This window comes from Equus przewalskii, chromosome 32, assembly GCF_037783145.1.
Source record: "Equus przewalskii isolate Varuska chromosome 32, EquPr2, whole genome shotgun sequence".
NCBI classification, from domain to species: Eukaryota; Metazoa; Chordata; class Mammalia; order Perissodactyla; family Equidae; genus Equus; species Equus przewalskii.
In genome coordinates this window covers 13,249,508-13,270,831 of record NC_091862.1, presented here as the reverse complement: position 1 = coordinate 13,270,831, position 21,324 = coordinate 13,249,508, and the positions used below count along the sequence as shown (strand labels likewise).

At 37.9% G+C, this 21,324-nt stretch overlaps 1 protein-coding gene across 7 annotated transcripts in view; it reads right to left on the bottom strand.

Moving 5' to 3' along the window:
- The window catches only part of IPCEF1 (interaction protein for cytohesin exchange factors 1), a 171,673-nt gene that overhangs the window by 76,260 nt on the left and 74,089 nt on the right, over positions 1–21,324 (bottom strand). For all 7 annotated transcript variants that reach the window (XM_008529096.2, XM_008529099.2, XM_008529097.2 and 4 more), the window contains one exon: positions 9,183–9,235. In XM_008529096.2, coding sequence (XP_008527318.1) covers positions 9,183–9,206 — 24 coding nt within the window. In that variant the 5' untranslated portion in view covers positions 9,207–9,235. The remainder of the gene's footprint in view (positions 1–9,182; positions 9,236–21,324) is intronic.

Here is a 21,324-nt window from a genome sequence, read left to right as displayed (position 1 = left end):
CCCTTTTCTGTGTCCCTGTCATCTTCCCCAGATTACACTAAACTGAATGTGATGTTTATCATTCCCATGCAAATTTTAATATGTACAAGCAACATTTAACAAAACAAAAGGATTAATATAGATATTTAATTTTCAATATTTGTGTTTTTGAGGATTTTTTTCCATATTGATATGCATAGCCCTAGTTCACCTTTCAGTGCTCTGCTGCAGTGGATGAAAATGCCACAATTTAATTATCCATTCACTACTGATGTACATAAGCCCCTTACTGTTGCACACTAGCACAACAATGTTGCAGTCAACAATGTTGTATAACTTCCATTGTGCCTATGGGCATGTATTTCTCTGGGCTGGAGTATTTATCTCACAGCGGATTGCACAATCATAGGATTTGTGCTTTTTTAACTTTTTAGATATTCCCAAATTGCTTTCAAAATGTCCCACTTATAATCCCTCCTGAAATACATAAAATTTTTAGTTCTCCGCAAACTGAAATGTGTTTTAATGTACTATTTGAGAATTTCAGAAATATTCCTACCTGTTTCTTTATTTTTTGTAACTATTCCACTAATTTCTGCTCTTAGTTTATTATTCTTATTTCTTTGAATTGACTCTGTTATTCTTTTTCTAATTAGTGAAGATAATGTTCTCCTCATTCATTTTTCTTTGTTTTTAATCATACATTTAGAGCTATAAGTTTACCTCTAAATTCTACTTTAGACATTATATCTCCTGTTTTTCAATTCTAAGTCATTTCTTTCTACCCAATGAGATTGTAGGTTTCCTAAGATATGAGAACATTTTACTAATTTTTTCTTTTTGAGGTCTAAATTCATTGATTTTGTTCTGAAAACATAATCTTTATAATATCATTTTCTTGTAATTGGTTAGTATTTATTTGTGACATACTACATAGAAAAATTTTGTAAACATTCTACGTAAATCTCAAAATTGCCAATTTTGTTGTCCAAATATTTTATATCTCTATTTAAGTTTTGTTGCTAAAGCTATATCCTTTTTAGTATTTCCATTCTTTTATTTTTTACCTTTATGTGTAGTTTTTTTGTTCGTTTGCTTTCACTGTTTCTTTTACAAACAGCATAAAACTAGATTCTGATTTTTTAAAATATAATGTGACTATCTGTGACTTTTCCTAGGTGAGTTTAATCTATTGACAGTTATTGTAATTTTTATTTTTTGTTTTCAGTTTACATTCATTTTAATTTTTTATTTTTCCCTTTCTTCCTTTTCCTTACACGTTATTCCTCTGATACTCAAGTATTTCAAAATTCATCATGAGTATAACATGTAATTCAGCACATTTTAACTCATGCTTGAATGCCTTCTCTCTTGTTATCATAGTTTATATTTTTATTTTCCCATTAAAAATGTTATGATTATTATCATTATTCACCAATAGGTAATTACATTTAGTGACATGACATATTTTATCAATTTCTTTCTTTCTTTCTTTTTTTAGAGATTGGCCCTGAGCTAACAGCTCTTGCCAATAGTTTTTCTTCTTCTTTCCCAAAGCCCCCCAGTACATAGTTGTGTATTCCAGCTGTAGGTCCTTCTGGTTCTGCTATGTGGGAACTCCACCTCAGCATGGCTTGATGAGCAGCGTTAGGTCCATGGCCAGGATCCAAACCAGTGGAACCCCAGGCTGCCGAAGTGGAGCTTGGAAGTTTAACCACTCAGTCACAGGGCCAGCTCCTAGTTTATCAGTTTCTGTGATTGCTTTTGTTTCCTTTATCACATATCTTCTCATTGGATTCATTTTTTCTTCTTACTAGAGTACCTCCTTTAACAACTCTTCTAGTGGGGGTTTGTGAGTAGTAAATTCTCTTAGTTGTTATGTGTACTGTAATATCTTTAGTCCTCAAAATTGAGTATTAGTCTCGCTGAGTATAAAATTGTTTCCACCTGGCACTTTGAACACTTCAATCATTTGTCTTCCAGCATCTGTTATATTGATGAGATCTCTGCCAGCAGTCTGTCATCTACCTTTTCATTCTTATAAGACATATTTATCACTCTGAGTATTCTGCAGCTTTGTTACAGTGTATCTAGTTGTAAGTTTATTTTTATTTATACTGCTCAATCCTCAGAATGAACTTTTGATGGGATAATTTGTATCCTTTTTCAAGCATGGAAAATTAGCAGATATTCAAATAGTGCTTTCCTGCAATTTTCCTCATTCTCTTCTTTTGGGAGTACTGTTAGATATATATGAGTTTCTTTTTCTTAATTTTTAATCTTTTTATCTCTCTGTGCCATGTGTGTCCTATATAAATTTTTCTCTGTGTGTGGTGGAGAAGATTGTCCCTGAGCTAACATCTGTGCCAATCTTCCTCTATTTTATGTGAGATGCCACCACAGCATGGCTTGATGAGTGGTGCTAGGTCTGTGCCTGGGATCCAAACCTGCGAACCCCCAGCCGCCAAAGCAAAGCATGCAAATGTTATCTACTCTGCCATCAGGCCAGCCTCTAAATTTTTCAGTTTACTAATATTCTTTTTGAAAGTGTCCAGTGTTAAACTTATGCCATTTATTGAGCTTTCTCTTTCAAAGAATAAATCTTCTTTTCTAATACTTCCAAATTTTTTCAAAACCCACTTATATTTTTTACTTTTTCATTTGTGCTTAATTTTCCTTCAAAGTTTTTTAAAAGATTCTTTGAGCTTCACATTTAAATTTTTCTATCAGGCTTTTAAAAATTGATTTCACATAAAATAGAGATATCATCCAATTTTTTATTCTATAGGCTTCCTTTCTTAGCATTTTTCAATCTATTTTAGAATTTAAGTTTACAGAATCTCTTTCTCTCTCCCCATCTCCTCTGTTGTGCTCATGACTCCCTCTTTAGTAGTTTGGAGGTTGCCTCCACTTGGTGTGGAATCAGTCCTACAATCACGTTCTGAGGCAGTTATGGAGAATTTGATATCCAGTGGCTAATTCAGCTGGTGACTAGGTTCATTTCCTGGTTTTGACACTGTGTCCCTATTGCCTCCTTTCCTAGGCCTTCGACTAACTGTGTAACCCCAGACAGTGGTTTGGCAACTGTTTTTCCTTTTATCTTTAGCCCCTTTCACAAGTGGCGAAGCCCCCATTATCATCAAGAAGCCCCCATTATCATCAAGAAGCAAACAATTCAGCAATTCCACATCTGAATATTTATTCAAAGAAAACAAAAACATTGATTCAAAGAGATAGGTGTACCTCTCTGTTCATTGCAGCATTATTTACAATAGCCAAGATATGGAAACAATCTAAGTGTCCATCAATAGATGAATGGATAAAGAAGATATGGTGTGTATATATGCAATGGAATATTACTCAGCCATAAAAAAGAATGAAATCTTGCCATTTGCAACAACATGAACAGACCTAGAGAGCATTATGTTAAGTGACATAAGTCAGACAGAGAAAGACAAATACCATATGATTTCACTTATTTATAGAATCTAAAAAGCAAAACAAATGAAAAAACAAAACCAAACAGAAACAGACTCATAGATACAGGAAACAAACGAGTGGACACTAGAGCAGGGATGGATTGAGGGGCAAGTGAAAGAGTTGAAGGGGATGAAGAAGCACAAACTTCTAGTTATAAAATAAATAAGTCATGGGGATATAATGTGCAGCATAAGGAATATAGTCAATAATATTGTAATAACTTTGCACGGTGACAGATGGTATCTAGATTTATCATGGTGATCATTTTGTAATGTATATAAATATCAAATCACTATGATGTGTACTTGAAACTAATAGGATATTGTATTTCAATTATTCTCCAATTAAAAGAAAAGGCCAGGGGTGGGGGGTTGGCACTATGGCTTAGTGTTAAGTTTGGCACACTCCACTTCAGCAGCCTGGGCTTCATGGGTTCTGATCTCAGGCATGGATCTACACCATTCATCAGCCATGCCATGCCAGTGACCCACCTATAAAGTGGAGGAAGATTGGCAACAGATGTTAGCTCAGGGTGAATCTTCCTCACCAAAAAAAGAACAAAGAGAGAGAGAGAGACTATGCCTGGGGGAAAAAAGTGAATGTAGCTCTTCTCACATTTAGTGGAGAATTGTTACCCCTTTAAACTGGGGCAGAAGGCAATCTTCTTCCTGCCTCCAGACAAGGTGCCCAACAGGCCCAGAGCTTCAGGCATGCTCGCTGCTTTTCATTTCTGACTCACAGAGATGACTGTTGTATTTTTGAGCCTAGCTGTGCTTTTTTGGTGTTCTATGTTTCTCTTTGTCTTTCATTGCTCTATGTTTTCAGCAGAGCAGTGTCAAAGTGTGAACTCCCCGGACCATTACTGAATGGAAGGCAGTCATCTCCTTTCTAAGATTCCATCTTAAGATCGTAATCCAAATGACAAGCGAGTCTCTTCCCATAGTAACCTCAATATACCACCAAGACATCTGTCTGTTTCCTCTTCTGGCACCTTAAATTCTTTTTTATTCTGAAGAAATGTCAGGCACTTTAACACATTCACACTTTTGAATACTTTACTCCTTTCCCTCATTTTCCATCTGGTTAAATCTGACTCATCCTTTCAGACCCAGGTCACAAGCCATCTCCATCATGAAGCTGTCTCTAACTTTACAAGGCACTTAGCTCTTATAAGAATCCTATATTCACTCAGTGTTATTTATTTGTAGTCACTATAATAATTGATTTATATTATCTCCCAAATATCTTCATGAGAGGTACTATTTTCATCTTCCTTTTCACAAATGAGGAACTTCATCTTGGTCTGGTTAAGTAACTTCCCCTCAGATCACACATAAATAGTAGCAGAGGCAAGAATGGGACCCAGGCCAGTCCGACTGGGATTCTGGAGCATATCGTTTAACTCTGCTATTCTGCTTCTTCTGTCTTCTGTATTCCCACATTTTGCTGATGCGTCTTAAATGGACATTATAATTTATCTGTCTATATATCTGTGTGGTACATACATGGTGGTAACACTATCCACCCGATGGTCCAGCCCATAACCTGTGAGTAATCTCAAAGAGGCCTTTTCCCATTTCCCACACATCTACTCAATCATTCCTCTGTTCATGTCACTTTTTACTTCATCACATTTCTTTTATTAGCTCTGTAGTTGAATGACGACAACTCTGTTTAGAGTCAATGATTGGCCAAGACTTCAAGACAGAACTGATGGTCTTGAACACGTCATGACTTCAAAACCTAGCCCAGTGCCTGATACACAGAGAGCACTTAATACATGTTTACCAAAAGATTAACTGTGTCATATCAATTTTTACTTCCTATGATGTCCTACTGGTAGTGACCGGCCGAAGTGGAGACTTACCAAATATCTGGAAAGCCATCCACCGCTTGATTACTCAGAGCTGAACACCAATAACATCAGCGGAATTAAGCAGCATGAAAGTTGCTCCAACACCTTTCTTACCTCCACAGAGGCAGATACACAGAGAAAAGCCCCTGGGATTGGCTGACACTAAATTTGAACCCACTTGGAGAGTTGACCTTTGGTATTTCCTTAAAGGTAAAATGGACTCGTTCTAAATAAACATCTGCTTCTGTCTAAAGTACTATTTCCTCAAAAACCACAGTAACTTTCTCCAGCATCCTGTTTTAACCATATCCTCCAAATACTAAGAATCTGGAACCCAAGAAATAGGAATGCATTAAGAGGAGGACGGGGGCTGGGAGAAGGGACAGAATTTTTCCACTGGTAGCTAACAAGTCCCTACCCAGCAATCTATTCCCCAGACAGTTGGCAGTGCCAGAAGCAAGTGTCCATTCATAGTCACTGAGCTGGTCCTCATCAGTATGAAAACAGGGCAAAGTCAGCCTGACTTAGATGCCGAGACTTTTGTTTCAGAAAAAAGTTTTCACTAGACATTGTATTTTCAGGCAATATGCAATGAAAGAATTTTATTTAAAAGAATTCTTGAGAAAACACTGTCATAAAGTTTTGAGCTAAGATAATTCTGACATTTCTTTCCCACCAGAACCATCCCTGAAAGTAATAAATCTCAGAAGTCTTAGGTAAAAAAACTATGCACAATGGGAAAAGATACGATATGTCACATTCTCTCTGAGCCTTGTCATCTTTAAATTAAGGCTGTTTTCTCTCCTTAGTTAAAACATTGTTACTAAAATCTGGGACCAGAGAAATTTTTTATCAAGTCTTTAAAATTCACATATGCTAGTCATTATTTATTTATTTATTTATCTACTTATTTATCTTTCTATTTATTTATTCAGTGAGAAACTAATCATCAAAGAAAACTAAGCCACACTGATTCAGTGTATAATACTTTGTTATGACCTCAGCAATGTTCCACAAGCCTTATAAATATCGAGGACTACACAAATGGATTCTTAGAGATGTTTAGGGATTTTTACCAAATCTAATCATGTTGAAGATTTCCCAGCAAGCTATCACCCAGACCCTAAAGGTGATATGCTAATTCTTTCTTTCAAGCCACAATTTGGCAAATTATGGCTTTTGTTTATTCAACCACCAGTTATGGCACAAATACTCGGTGCCAAGGACCAGAGATTCAACAGTAAGCAGGCTCTCACACAGTTTCCAAGCAAATACAGAAGATAGAGGATTGGATGAAGACAATGGAATCTGCACATATGTGCTATAATGTACCCCATTATGCCACTTACCCAGAAGTGGGGAGTCAGGGAAGGCACCCCATGAGTTGATAAAAACAAAGACCTGAAAGATAAAGACCTGAGCACAAGAGACTCTGATACAGGATGCGGGTGCAGTCCAGCAGGCATCGACCACAGAGTGTGGGGAGAGATCCACATTTGGAGTGTCAAAGTCACCTCATGCAGGGCCTTGTAAGTTATGTCTGAAAGTATGAAGTTTATCTGAAAGCCGATCGGAACTCATTACACAGATGCCAGCTGGTGAGCGGCACAATCAGATTTGCATTTAAGAAAATTCGCTCTGGCCGTTGTGTGGCAAATGGATTGGAGGCAGGCAGGGGCAGAGGCAAAGAGCCCAGAGAGCGGAGGGAAGGGCAAGTGTTGGGTCTGTGACGGGGGAGAAATATATAGGAGGTAAAACCAACAGAGCTTGATGAGTTAATATTTTTGCTTCTCTGTGAAGCTTTAGCTTTGAAAATTCTGCTGCTTCCCTTCAGAGAAGAAAAAAGAATACTATCAGATAACAAACAACTCAGCTTAACAAAAGAGAGCAATGTTATTCCAGCATATACATAAGACTTCAAATGCTCAGAATCTACTTTCTTGGAGAGTTTTATTAGCATCATTTACCAAGCCAACCTCAATGACAACTATCAGGTCAGGATCAATGAAGTGCCTTAAAAGTGTGACTCTTCCCCCGACATGGTAAGCTCCTCATCTTCGTACCTCAGTGCCAAGCAGAGTGCTCAGCGCACACAGCTCAATAAACGTTAGTTTACTGGAAATGAAGTGTAATTCGGGATGTGATTAGGTCAAATGTGCCAAGCCTACTGAAGCTACCTAGCATAAAAATAGGTCTCCTGTGCTACATTTTATTTAGAGAACAAATGACAGCAGAAAATTGAACTAATTCTCTGAACGGAAAGATAAAGTAGGGTAACCACTGAAAAGCAGCTGAAGAAATGCTTAAGAGAGGCATTAAGCAGTACGGCTGATCGCTGTGAGACAAAAGGAACAGGTAAATAAACACAAAAGGAGAGCTGGGCTGACTGAGTGTTGGAGGGGAGGATGGCTCATGAAATGAGAAAGACCATAAATAGCCAGAGGTCCCACCAGTGAGAACAGAATCCACTTGTGCCCAGCTCCAAGGGGACCCAGGCTACATATTACGGTGCTAACAGCTCCAGATTGGGAATTATATGGATATGTCTTTGTATGGATGATAGTCTTTTGAGAATCACATCTGAAATCTTTGTTCTAATATCCAGGATTATACCCTTTTTAAAATGTGGAGATTTTAACTTCTTTCGAGTCACGATTAAATCTCCAGTTCTTATCTTGTACAGTGGCTGATGCACGATTGAGTCAGAAGCAATTAGTGAACATCAAATGAATGTTTCAATGAATGAATGAATTTACTAATGTAAAGTGCTTAGGTGCTCTCTAATTATCTTAATTTCCATTTCTTCTTAAGCATGTAACATGAACTGATTCCAGTTGGAAGACGACATTCTTTCAGTGGAAAAGGTGAAGCAATGTAAGAAATAAAAACGGCATTACCATCCTCAAGGGTAAAAAAATTCTACTTCTTCCTTTTCATTTCTTTGTTCCATATAACACATACACATGTGCTTATAATCACACGAACTTTTTCTTTTTACAATTTTTCATAAACTTTGGAACCTCTGAACCTGTCTTCCTGGCTCTATTTTTACAGATCTACAATATCCATTTGTTTTTGCCCTTGACCACAGGACCCTCCTTTAACATCCTATACATATGTCTTTACATCTAATCCTAGCAAAAGTCTTTCATTGAGGCCACATTTATTCTTAGTTGTTTCTCTTCTTTATCTTCATTGTGATTATTCACATTTCTATCATCAAACACCACCCACCCATTCATGCCAAGGGATAACGCTTGCCTTTTCCGCAAGTTTTAGATGGTGAACTTCGAGGGTATATAACTGACTGTAATTTGTGTTTTCATTTTCAGTTTGCTGCAGTCCTGTTTCCCAAAGTTCCCACCACTTTTCATCACTAGCAAGCTTTTCCTCATTTAGAATTAGCATCAGAATTAAAGTGCTCACGTTGCCTTCTCTATTTCCGGGACATGAAAGTGTTAAAAAAGCTAGCAGAGAATTAACCAGCTGCCCTGCTTTTCAGTAAGGTGTCCCTTCCAGAAACTGTCTAGTTCACTCAATTTCTCCATTACTGTTACTACAACCTGCCTTGACGTGAGAGGTTGCACTAGTACCATAGTTAATGTAAAACACAGATAATTTATATACAGTACATTAAAATCGGAGTTATGTTTCTTGATTTTTAAAAGTAAATAGCTAGGAGTCTTACACTAATGCTTGGTGGTCATTAGAATGATCTAGTAAAAAGATCACTTAATTCCACTGTGGCTAGTGAAATGGAGGACAATAAATAGCTGGCCAAACTTAAAATCCACTTGTCTACTTTTTCACTCATTCATCAAACTGATAATTAATATCTAAAGTCTGAGGTGTTCCAAAGGGTACTTACAAGAACATTGCCATCAGTAGCCATGTATGATGTCAAATGGGCAAAAACAAAAGCTAGAAGAGAAAAAAGATTTTCAGTTAAATGTGAGATGCAAATGTTCATAACAGTGTATATCTCTCTGACAGAGGAAAAGGCATTTCTATTTTGACTGATGAATTTCACAATAAAAGCAATTCATTAAATGGCCTTTTAATGCAGAACTCAGTAAGCCAGCTGTTTAAAACTGAGTTCATAAAGTAAGCCAGAATTTCTTCTGCACATTTGTCAGTATTCTTTCAAGTCTATAGCAAAACATGTATATTATTTACATACTTAAATTGTTATTATATATAAACATACATCTTTGAAAAGTGAAAATATTTTCCTCCTCATGATGAACAATGCAATGTAAGGTATGGAAATATTTGATCTGTTACTATTATTCTGATGGAATTTAAACAATTTCAAAAATGTAACTAATCCCTCTGCCCCAGAAGTCCCAGCTTTAATATGAAGCTGAGCCCTTTTTGATGTATTGCACTTTGTAGTGGATTACCTGAAAAACAAGACGTTCTGTGGTTTCAAGAAAAGCAGATGAAAACAAAAAGGAAAAAATCTCATATTTTCAGATGTTGACAAGCAAGAAACTTGTTACACATCCACAAGCCACTGAAACTCTCCCCAAAGCAGAGAGCCTTTCAATTTAACAGTGGTACCACAAACACAGATCCATACTCCATATGACTTTTTATTTCTTATACCAATGGTTCCCAAATTTTGAAGAATAGGTACCCCTTATTAATGTCAAAAATGCCATAGTTATATTACATAGATATGAATAAAATAGTTATTTGTAAAATGCCCAAGAGAAAAGCTACAATAAAAAAGACTGATGCATTTAATTATTTAGTTTTTAACTTATTTATTTATTTTTAAAAATACACTAAAACCTAAATAAAAAATCAAATCACAACCTAGTGAAAATATTTGAAATATACGCTTCATATATAAGAATCATAATATAGGGGGTGGGCCCGGTGGCCGAGTGGTTGGGTTCGCGCACTCCGCTGCAGGCGGCCCAGTGTTTCGTTGGTTCGAATCCTGGGCGCGGACATGGCACTGCTCATCAAACCACGCTGGGGTGGCGTCCCACATGCCACAACTAGAAGGACCCACAACGAAGAATATACAACTATGTACCGGGGGGGTTTGGGGAGAAAAAGGAAAAAATAAAATCAAGAAAAAAAAAAAAGAATCATAATATAAAAGAGTTCTTACACACCAATAAGAAAATAATAAGCAAACTAACAGAATAACAAGTGAAGGAAAATTCAAAAAATAAAAATGACTAATGTTTAACCTCATTAGTAATAAAATTAGTTCAAAATAAAACAACATGATTCCGTTTTTAATCTTCAAGACTGGCACACACAAAAATTAAGTGATAGACGCCAAGTTTGGTGGAGGTGTGTTGAAAAGAATAATTTGTTGTTGTTGGGATGTCAAATTATTACAGCATTTCTAGAGGGCAATTTATCAAGATGATGATGTTGATGACAATCACAATCACAATGGCCACTGGCATTTGCTGAGTCTTTCCCAAGTGCCATCAACTACACTAAGCATGACCATACCAAACAGGTAAAGAGTTTTACAATACATCCTTAATGAAAAAGTAGTAAAACCATGAGCAGTGTGACCCCATTCATTTTTATCATAAAAATATAGGTTTATATACATCCAACTTATATATCAATACATTGGGGGAAAATGTCTGAAGATATTTACAGCAAAATATGTACAATAATTATGTATGAGAGTTGAAGAAACCAGTAATTTATATTTTACTCCTTTATGTATTTATTTTCTATAATAAGTATTTATTTGTAAAATAAAAATGTTCAGATAAAACACTGTAAATATCTTATTGACTGCTTATAGCAATGTATTTTTGGTATCCATCTGACTGAGTGAATACCTAATAAGGAAAAGCTAGCTTGAAGTCAGAAGCACTTTACGTAGAGAATCCTGTAGAACAAGTAGGAGTCAAGAACAAAGCTTTGGTTGGTCTGGACTGGATTTAAAGTCCCAGCTTGGCGATTTACTGTGTCATCTTGGGCAAGTAACTAATGTTTTGGGGCCTCAGGACTCTCATCTATGAAATGGACCTAATAATAGTATTTCCTTTAGGGTCAGATAAGAATTAAGTAAGAAAATATCTTCATAATGCTCATAGCAGAGCCTAATATGGAATAAATGCTCAATAAATTATCTTATTGTCATAAAACATATTCATTCTTTAAGCATGCATTTCTTAAAGGTCAACTATATACACCCTTTAAATGTGATATAAAGCATCACTGTGTAACCTTTTCTGACTCTACCCAGATGGCTAACTGGCTCTTCCCCTGTAATAATATAATTGCTAAATTTATTGCATTTAATAAGCAGTTACTACGTGCCCAGCCAATTGATGATTTTCACATGTCATGCAATACGATTATTAGAACCACCTATGAATAACCTACTATTATTAGACCCATGTCTTAGATGAGGCAATTTAGGCAATTTAGATGAGGAAGTTAGTAAAGGGATATTTCCACATTCAAACCCCAACTCCAGAATCTGCTCTCTTAACCACCACAGCACCATCCTGGCTCCCCCAAAGTCTCCCACAGGGGTTGTTCATAACTAACTCCTTCCTGGCTGTGATATTGTACCATGATGCTGCAGATAGATCTCCCTGGTTGGACAATGAGAATGTCAAAAGTACAGGCCGAGACACTGTGTTCTTCATGCCCTAGGGCCCAGCCCAGTAAAGCACACAGCTTAGCAAGAGTTGTCAAAATGATTTTTGAAACTAATAGATCGCATCATCAGACAACTTTATCATTTCAGTGGAATTCCGAACCCCTTTACTCAGTCAGCTTTCTAATAGTAAAACAAGCATGGAATTGACAGGAGGTGATGGCAGACAAAGGGAAAAAATATACTGCTCTAGTCACTGATATCAAGCCTTCCTTGGATCTTGAGGAATATTTCTCATGTATGTATTGTACCTCTTTACCTCCTAAAGACCTCTCAGGTGTGTCCACTCTGTCTATATCTCTTGCTACCACCCTAGTCCAAGGCAATAGCACCTCTCTCTTGGACCACTGCAGGAACTCCTAGCTTTATGTCTCAGCTTTTTTTTCAATGTACATCTGACTATTCATCTCTTTCCTTAAATCTCTACAGTGGTCATTGGTGTTGAGATAAAGACCAAAATCATGAAAATCTTCTACAAGGAAGGCTTTGTACTACCTGGCTTCTGCCTCCTCTCCAGCGCCATCTTGAATCATTTCCATGTCTCCTCCTTTCCATCTTCCTGACTCACTGGCTTTCTTTAAAATTCCTTCAACAGGTTCCTACCAATCTTAGAACTTTCGTGCATACTGTTCTTCAACAGCCCCCACTCAGGACGGCTTATACTGTCTAATCTTTCAGCCCTCAGACCAAATGTCATTTAGTCAAGAAAGCTGTCCCTTTCTTATTCTTATCCTTATGAGAGATCAATCCCCTTTCATGTGGTCTCATAGCACCTTATCTTTTACTCATAGAAGTTCTCATAATTGTACTGAATTATTAATTTTGTAATTTGTTCTTTAACATCTGCCTCCCCACTATAGTATAACCTACCTGAGGGCAGGCCCTGTGTCTTATCTTGTTCACTTGTTTACTGCTGTATCCTCAGTCTCTGTATACAGGTGATTAAGTAGACATTTCTTGAGTAAATGAATTAAAAATACAAACAATATAAGCACTAAACACTATGTAAGTTTCTATGAAGACAACATATGAATTCCAAATTTGTTTGTTCCGTGCAATATTGCCATCATGAATATCCCATTAGAAATCTCCCTCTTCATCTGCAAGATAAGGAAATGAAACTGTTGATGTCAGACTTCCCGAATCAAAGAGCAAATGGGAGCCAGCCCTGATGGCCTAGTGGTTAAAGTTTGACACACTGCATTTCAGCAGCCTGGGCACAGAACTACACCACTTGTCTGTCAGTAGCCATGCTGTGGTGGTGGCCCACATAGAAGAACTAGAAGGAGTTACCACTAGAATATATAATGAGGTACTGGGGCTTTGGAGAGGAAAAAAAGGGAGAAGAAGATTGGCAACAGATGTTAGCTCAGGGTGAATCTTTCCCAGCAAAAAAAAAAGAAAAAAGGATAGAAATAATATGGAATCAGTGGTTCAAGCAGGGGTGAATGAGAAAGGGGACCTCTGGATGGTGTACCTTTGTGGAGGCTATATGTGTGTATTCACTTAATGATTTTGGAGTTTCGATACTTTATTTCTTGAAGTAGTTGACATATATGAAATCTAAAATTTCACCAAAATGATTCAAATAACTTGGGGCAGAAGAATCATCAAAATAATCTCAGCTCAACTCTTGTTTCTCCTCTTCCATACAAAGCACATAGCCATAATCCAGAGGAATTAGGAATTGAAATGGTGGTCATGGAGAGCCATGTAAATACATTTGCTTTTTGTTTGGACAATGAGAACCAGCTCAGCTAACCATGTTATACATCATATGGCATCTATATACTGAAAAGCTAAATATGTAGCTCCAAGATGTTGACAAAAATATGTGTAAAGCACACAATAAAAGCAGCTTATGGAAAATAATAATGATGCTGGCAAGGGTGTCTTAAAAGTAATAATTTTTCCATATTCCCAACCCTTTCTGAGAATATCAGTTTAAGACTCTAAGTGAGAGAGTTGAAGGAAGAAGTAGTAGTTATTTGATACATCTTGATAAAGGATTTTTGCATAATTCCTGGGAATTAAAAGTGTATAAGACCCTAATGGCAGGATAACAAATAACTTTCACAAATCAAGAGATTTCCTATTCTCTGCTTTCAACAAAATTAAAGAAAAATCTATTTTAATTGGCTGTTAATGATTAAAAGAAGTTGTGATAGACCACTGTCTGGTATTTGGCATATTCTTGGAAAAAGTTCAAAAAATGCTCCACTCTCACCTATTTATTTATGTGAAAAATAGTTTTCAGTGCTTGCATATATACAAGCCAAAATAAAAGCCAAAAATAATATTAAAATTGGTTCTGAACTCTCTCTCATTCTAGCAATAAATAATATTCATCCATGGATATGTTCCATAACTAGGGGAATGCCTTGTCTACCTCATTAAACAAGGCATTGTCAATAAAAATATTTACCTCTTGTATTAACCATTATTTGTCAAAACATGTAACATAGTCATGCTATATGTTAAATTATGTACCAATAGTATTTGTAATGATAACCCACTCCAAATGAAATCTTTTATGGCTTAAAGAATTATGTCACCCAAAAAATTTAACATGAATTTTGGCTTCAATACATATTTTTTTGCTGAAACATATGATAGAATTATCAGTAAAAGCTTTTCAAGCATAAAAATATTAGATAATTGTATAAAAATCCATGGAATAATGGAATGAAAATAAGAGTTCCAGGAAAAAAACAGAACAATGTAAAATTTAAAACTCAAAAGACACTTAAAAAAAATGATATGTGTGTTGCATAAGTTATAGTTAAAGAGAAATGTAATCTTTTATTTTTTTTTGGAAGATTAGCCCTGAGCTAACTATTACCTATCCTCCCCCTTTTGCTGAGGAAGACTGGCCCTGAGCTAACATACATGCCCATCTTCCTCTACTTTATACATATGGGACGCCTACCACAGCATGGCTTTTGCCAAGCAGTGCCATGCCCACACCCGGGATCCGATCCGGCGAACCCCAGGCCGCTGAGAAGCGGAACGTGCGGACTTAACCGCTGCACCACCAGGCCAGTCCCGAAATGTAACATTTTTACTATTAAGATTTATAATATGCCAGAAGTTACATCAATTGCACCTATTTAAACATACAATAAAATCTCTAGGTGACAATTTAAAGTGTAATAGAGTACATAGGGTTTGCAAATTATTTTATGGGTACAAAACTGAAAAAAAAGTTTTAAAACTACTGCACACATATGGATTAGAGTAAAACAGCTTTCACTCTGCCACTCATTAAATGTGGAAACTTATGAAAATCACTTATTTTCCCTGAATAGCAGATACCTCATCTTTTAGACAGAAATAATAAAAACCAACTCGTAGGGTTTGGGGGAGAATTAAATGAAATATCATACGGGAAACATGTAGGCACAGTGCATGCTCAGTAAGTGGTAGCAATTACCTAGAATGGGAGCAATTACCTGGAAATAGCTTTGTTATAGAAAACTATCCTTCCTAATGGAATTAGCACACAAAGAAAGAGTTTGAGCAAGTGTGATAACAGGTTCCATCAGATGAAATGGCTTTCATCCTTCAAGGCTGATGAAACTCCCTAACCAGCTCTCCTAGAGACATTTTTGGTACCTTGTTTCAGAGCTGAAAGGAACAGTTTTCCCAGTATATTTGACACAGTTACCTCCTTTAAAGAACCATTCCTTAACATACCACAACATGACATCTAGCCAAAATGATGAGATCATTAATAATTTTTTGTTTGTGAAGTGGAGTAAAATATATTTCTGATGAAGTCTGTAACTGAAAAGTGGAAAACACATTTCATTACCGAGTGAATCATAAAGTTAATTTCAAAAGAGGTTTTCCTTAATATATACTGGCTGTTATGAATTGAAGGTTTGTGTCCCCCAAAATTCATATGCTGAAATCTAATTCCCAGTGTGATGGTATCTGAAGGCGGGGCTTTGAGGAGTTAACTAGGTCGTGAGGGTAGAGCCTTCATAAATGCGATTAGTGCCTTATAAGAAGTGAGAGCCTAGCTCAGTCTCTTTCCACCATGTGAAGATACAAGGAGAAATCAGCCATCCGCCACCCAGAAGAGGTCTCCCACCAGAAAACGGCTACGCTGGCACCGTGATTTCGGACTTCCAGCCTCCAGAAGTGTGAGAAATAAATTTCTGTTGTTGCTAAGCCACGCAGTTTACGGTATTTTCTTACAGCAGCACAAGCTGACTAAGACACTGGTGAGGCATCAGCCCATTTTGATTTAGGCACAAACAAAATGCAATTTTATTCTACCAGTTTATTTTAGAAACTGTTTAGTAAGTTAGCTAAGTTCAGAAATACGGACTCTGGTCCTGTATCATTTTAAATCCAGAAAACAAATGAAGAATATCAATATGTAAGAGAGAAGGCAGTTTCTAGTATAATTGGCATTTTTTTAAGAACTAAGAAAAAAATTCACTAAAGAGAGTTATGGGTTCAACTGATCCAAAAGTAAATGCTGATTATTCATCAATAAACGTTATAATCTTTGGAATGAGGCAGGAAAATAAGCACCAGCCTAACATTCTAAAGGTTTTTCAAAAGAAGACAATTGATTGTGACTTAGAGATGATTTCCCAGTTGAAACAAACCACAAGCTAAGTTTATTCTTTTTCACAGAATCATGTGAAAACAACATAACTATGAACGCAAATTTTTAAAACCCATAGATGCATGTGTAATATGCTTATCTTTAAAATTACAGCGCTAGCATTTGACAAGACATTCTCAGAGCAACAAATGGATTTATGGAAACTCTGTGACCATAGGCAAGCAACCTGCCTTATTCTTAATCCAGAAACTAGAGCTAAAGAGGAAACAGAAAACGCTGGTCATTCTAAAGGCAGGAGTCTCCATCATCAAAAATCCTGTAATACATGTAGCAACAAAGTGCAAGCTTAGCTCGCAATGAGAACTGTCTGGAAGCGAGCACCTTCTGTCAATGACAGTCCAACACAGCAATGCCACGGGAAGCAGGAGAGAAAACTCATCTCTGCTCACACCATACAGAAGCAAAGGACAGGAAATAGTCCATTGGTTCTGCCAATTAGCAGGAGATCTCATTAAGGCAGAGGAGAGAGGAAGCAAAATGGAAGAGAACCTTCCCATAAGCATGTGCACAGGGATGTATGGGATGGGCATGGTCTGGGGGTGTTACTTTGTCCAGGAAATTTATGAAAAGGAAAAATGGTTTTATCCAAATTCTTTCAAACTTTTTTCTTTCTAATTTAAGCTCTATTGTCATTCTGATTCCAATCCATTTCCCACATGCTTTAAAGAATCCTCATTCTTTCTCTTTGATCTATTTTCTCTCTTCTCGCTCTCTCTCTTTTTTTTTGGTGAGGAAGATTAGCCCTGAGCTAACATCTGCTGCCAATCCTCCTTGTTTTGTTGAGGAAGACGGGCCCTGAGCTAACATCTGTGCCTATCTTCCTCTACTTTATATGTGGGACGCCCGCCATAGCATGGCTTGATAAGTGGTACATAGGTCCGCACCCAGGATCCAAACGAGCAAACCCCAGGCCACGAAGCAGGATGTGTGAACTTAACTGCTGCGCCACTGGGCTGGTCCCCTATTTTCTCTTTTTTATGGTTAATTTTTCCACTCATTTTGCTGCATTTCTTTTCTGCTGTCTCTCCACTTTGAGGATGAACTGACAGATGGTTTTAAGAGACACAGCTTTTTTTAAACAGAAACTCTGATGATTAAAATCATTTTCAACACCACTAAAGTACTGTGATACATCAGCTGAGGAGACTGGCTCTTCCTTACACTTCCTTCTTGCGTTCCCACATAAGCTGCCAGTCTTGACGATCAAGGCTTAGGCATAAAAATCCACAAATTTAAGGGGGAAGAAAACCCTTCTTTAAGCTAATAGTGTCAATTTCTACTCCCAAACAACCATTTTACCATAGTAACAAGCAGGTGACAAACTGTAAGAGATCCAGAACAATCTGGAAAAAGCTGCACCAAATGCAAATGGCCATTGGCCATGCCCCTTATGGAGGATCAAAGCTCCCTTCCGTCTCCAGACTGTTGGAGTCTCCTGCCCTTCTGTGGGCCTCCAGAACCTGAAACTTCAAGGATTATGGTCTGCACCCCAGCGTGCCCTTAGGGCTCAGGCAAGCAGGCGGGGTTCTGTCGATCACCCTCTGGGACCATAGCAGGCCACCGCCCACATGTGCCCTGTGCTTCTTGCTCCCAACTGAAGCGCTTTCCCTTCACAGCATGTGGGTTTGACCAGATGCTAGAAGAGCTCCAGGACTCATCTCTAATGAGACTAATTCAGTTCCCACAATTGTCTGAGATTCCAGGTGTCCAGCCCCCGTGAGTGATTTCTCCCACCAAACCTCCAGAATCCAGTCGAGCTAGCACGCTGACTTGTGGCTATTCAAATTATTTGTTCAAGCAGGGACCCCACAAAACATACTTGCACACACACACCCCAAACACACACAGATGCACACACACAAACACACCCTAGCAGCAGCTTTGTGACCAACGCAGATAAAACCTTCATGGCAGCTGCCTCCTCTCCAAGGCCAGTGACAGATGCAAAGAACTTCTAGGAGCCAGTCATTGTAACATCCCAACTAGCTGTGTGCTTAGGTCCAACTTAAGAAATTTGTGATCTAAACCCAAGGAGCCTCCTCAAAGGTTTGTATTAGCCCCAAGATGCTACATCATGTAGACAAAAGGCTCCAGGCCTACGATGAGGCCACAGGAAGCTTTGATAGCTACTAGGCAAAGTAGCAAATATTAGGTCCACTACAGGCTGCCCCACAAGCACACCCTGGTTCCCTACAATGGCAGCTACCACATAACAACCCTCGATTCCTAAGTTCACTTCACCCCAGCCTGTGGGGGTGAGAGCGGATACAGTGATCTAAACTGGGCCAGACAAGAATGGCAGATGACAGCTCTTACCTTTCTGCAATCTGCATCCCTAAATTTCTCCACATGGGTAATAATCTATCTTCTCTTTATGGAAGATAGTCTATTTTTCTGCTTGTGAAATCTGGACCAAGTGCACGCTGCTCTGAGGCCGTCAATCACCTTAACTCAGCTTTGCCAAGTGACCTTCCATTGAGCACTCTTTCCACACAAGTGAATAGGAATACCCCATGTGGCAGTGGTCTCTGCCACAGGGCCATTGCTGGCTGGAAGGAAGCCAGGAAAAGAAAAACTGCTATAAAAGCTGCCTGCTGTTTGTACTCGTTGCTCTGGAGTTGGAACCAAAATTCCTCTTTGTCTGGTTGGCTCTTTCGCTGGGAAATATCACTGTCATGGGCTTATGATTCTGAGTGGTAGATCCACGGCCCCATCAGGCAGGAGAAGTGGAGACCATCAGGAGCTGGACTGTCCTGCATAATAACAGGAAAGGCTGTCTTCATCGAGAATAGAGTGACTTCTCTTGGAGGCTCCTAGAACGCTATTCAGCAGAATTATTGTAAACTGTTTTCAGTTTTCACAGCAGCTCTGTAAGGTGGTATTACCTACATTTTTATAAATGAAGAAACTGACGTACTGAGTAGGTAGCTCTACTCGTTTACACAGCTAGCAAGTGACAAAGCTAGAACTGAACTCAGGTCTCTAGACTCCAAGCTCAGGGCCCTTTGCACATTAGCAGTGCTGTCTTTTATAACAATCTTTTCAAATTCTCCTTAGCAGCATGCTTAATTTTTCTGAAAACAGTAAATCTCATTATATGCTTACAGGATGAATGAGTCCAATAATTCTTGTAGACACTCTGGGCCAGGCAAACATTAGGCATCTAATAAATATCTGTTGACTTATATTGACCCTGCCTCTACTTTAGGACAAGTTGGAGTGGGTAAACTACTCCAAATTTGGATAATTCAGAAGGGGTCTTATGTGACTCATATAACTGGCACCTTGTACCCAAAGGGCTACTTGTGGGACTACAGATCAGCTGCCACCGGGTAATTTGATCAGCAAGAATATAGCTCCTAGAAAGAGACATTGGAGAGCCAAATGCAGCTTGTTTTGGAACTGAGCATCCTTGCCAAGGCTTCATTCAGAAATAATGTGGGCTGACTTCCTGGTCAGAATCCTAAATGGGCAGGCTATTGAATCTAAGGCTTCTGTTCGTATCAGTCGGCCAACAACCCTGGTGCTAGTACCCGAATTTTGCATCTGCATACAATTCTGAATTAATGTCTCTGAAATTTCTAAAGCAAGAGTGAGAGATGTAGCCCAGACATATATATTTATTCTTTAGTAAGAACTATTAAATTACAGCCATCCTTAAACATTCCCAAACTGAGACATTGTTGACAGAACCCGTGTAAACTACCACCTTCAGGAATAGATTAGCTTTCTCTGAAATCATATTATGTATGCAAAGAGACACCTAGTGGACAAACATGTAAGTACACTATTTGGCTTGAAACCAAAGACTGAAATATCCTTTGGTCTCCCTAATTTGACATTCTTTTGATTTCAATAGAGCATTTTTTAATTGCAAACCCATAAATCTAAGTTTTACAAAAGAATATTTTCTGTTTATTTCAAAAGGAACTTTTTGCTCTTTTATTTGTTTTTTAATTAGACTATCTTATTGCATGAAGTCCTGAGAAATAATATAAAAATTACAGAGTAGATTGTAATTAGCCAATCATATCAGTTCACCTTTCTCTGAACACATATGTGCTTATTTTTTGTTGTTTCCATCCTTTTATAGACTTTGCGTGTGACATTTTCCATTTGTCTTTGGGTTGTTTTATTCTTGCTTTTAATTAAGTAAAGCCAAAGGCTTTTTTTTTTTTTCCAGCCTGCTTCCTGTGGTCCGCCCAGCTTCCTGTGGCCCACCCACTGTCTTCATTTCGCACTCTCTTTCTCTCTGACACCTCACCTACTCACTGTTTTGCACCTATCTCCTCACATTCAACTTACGTAAGCACCTGCTATCTTCCCATTGCCCTAGATAACTTCATCTAACCTCAAAAGTAAAAGTCTGTCATCACAAAAAATAAGAAATCATCTATTTTTTTCTTTCCTCTATAGTACTGAAATTTGAGTATGCCATAAGTTTAGATTAAGTGTTTTTTAATTAACTACATATGTCTAATTGCAACTTATGTGACCCCATGGACTCAAATTCATAGAATTTTAGATCTGAAAGAACGCTTGATCTAGGGAAAGACACATGACATTCACAAAGTCCAGTTACTCTGCGACTGCCATGCTTTAAAAAGCCGAGCCATGTGGATAGGCCCAGGAGAATGAAGCTCCATGTGGAGAAAGAGAAACCAAGGCTCCAGACACGTGGATGAAAAACAGACCATGGAAGCACATCTCTGT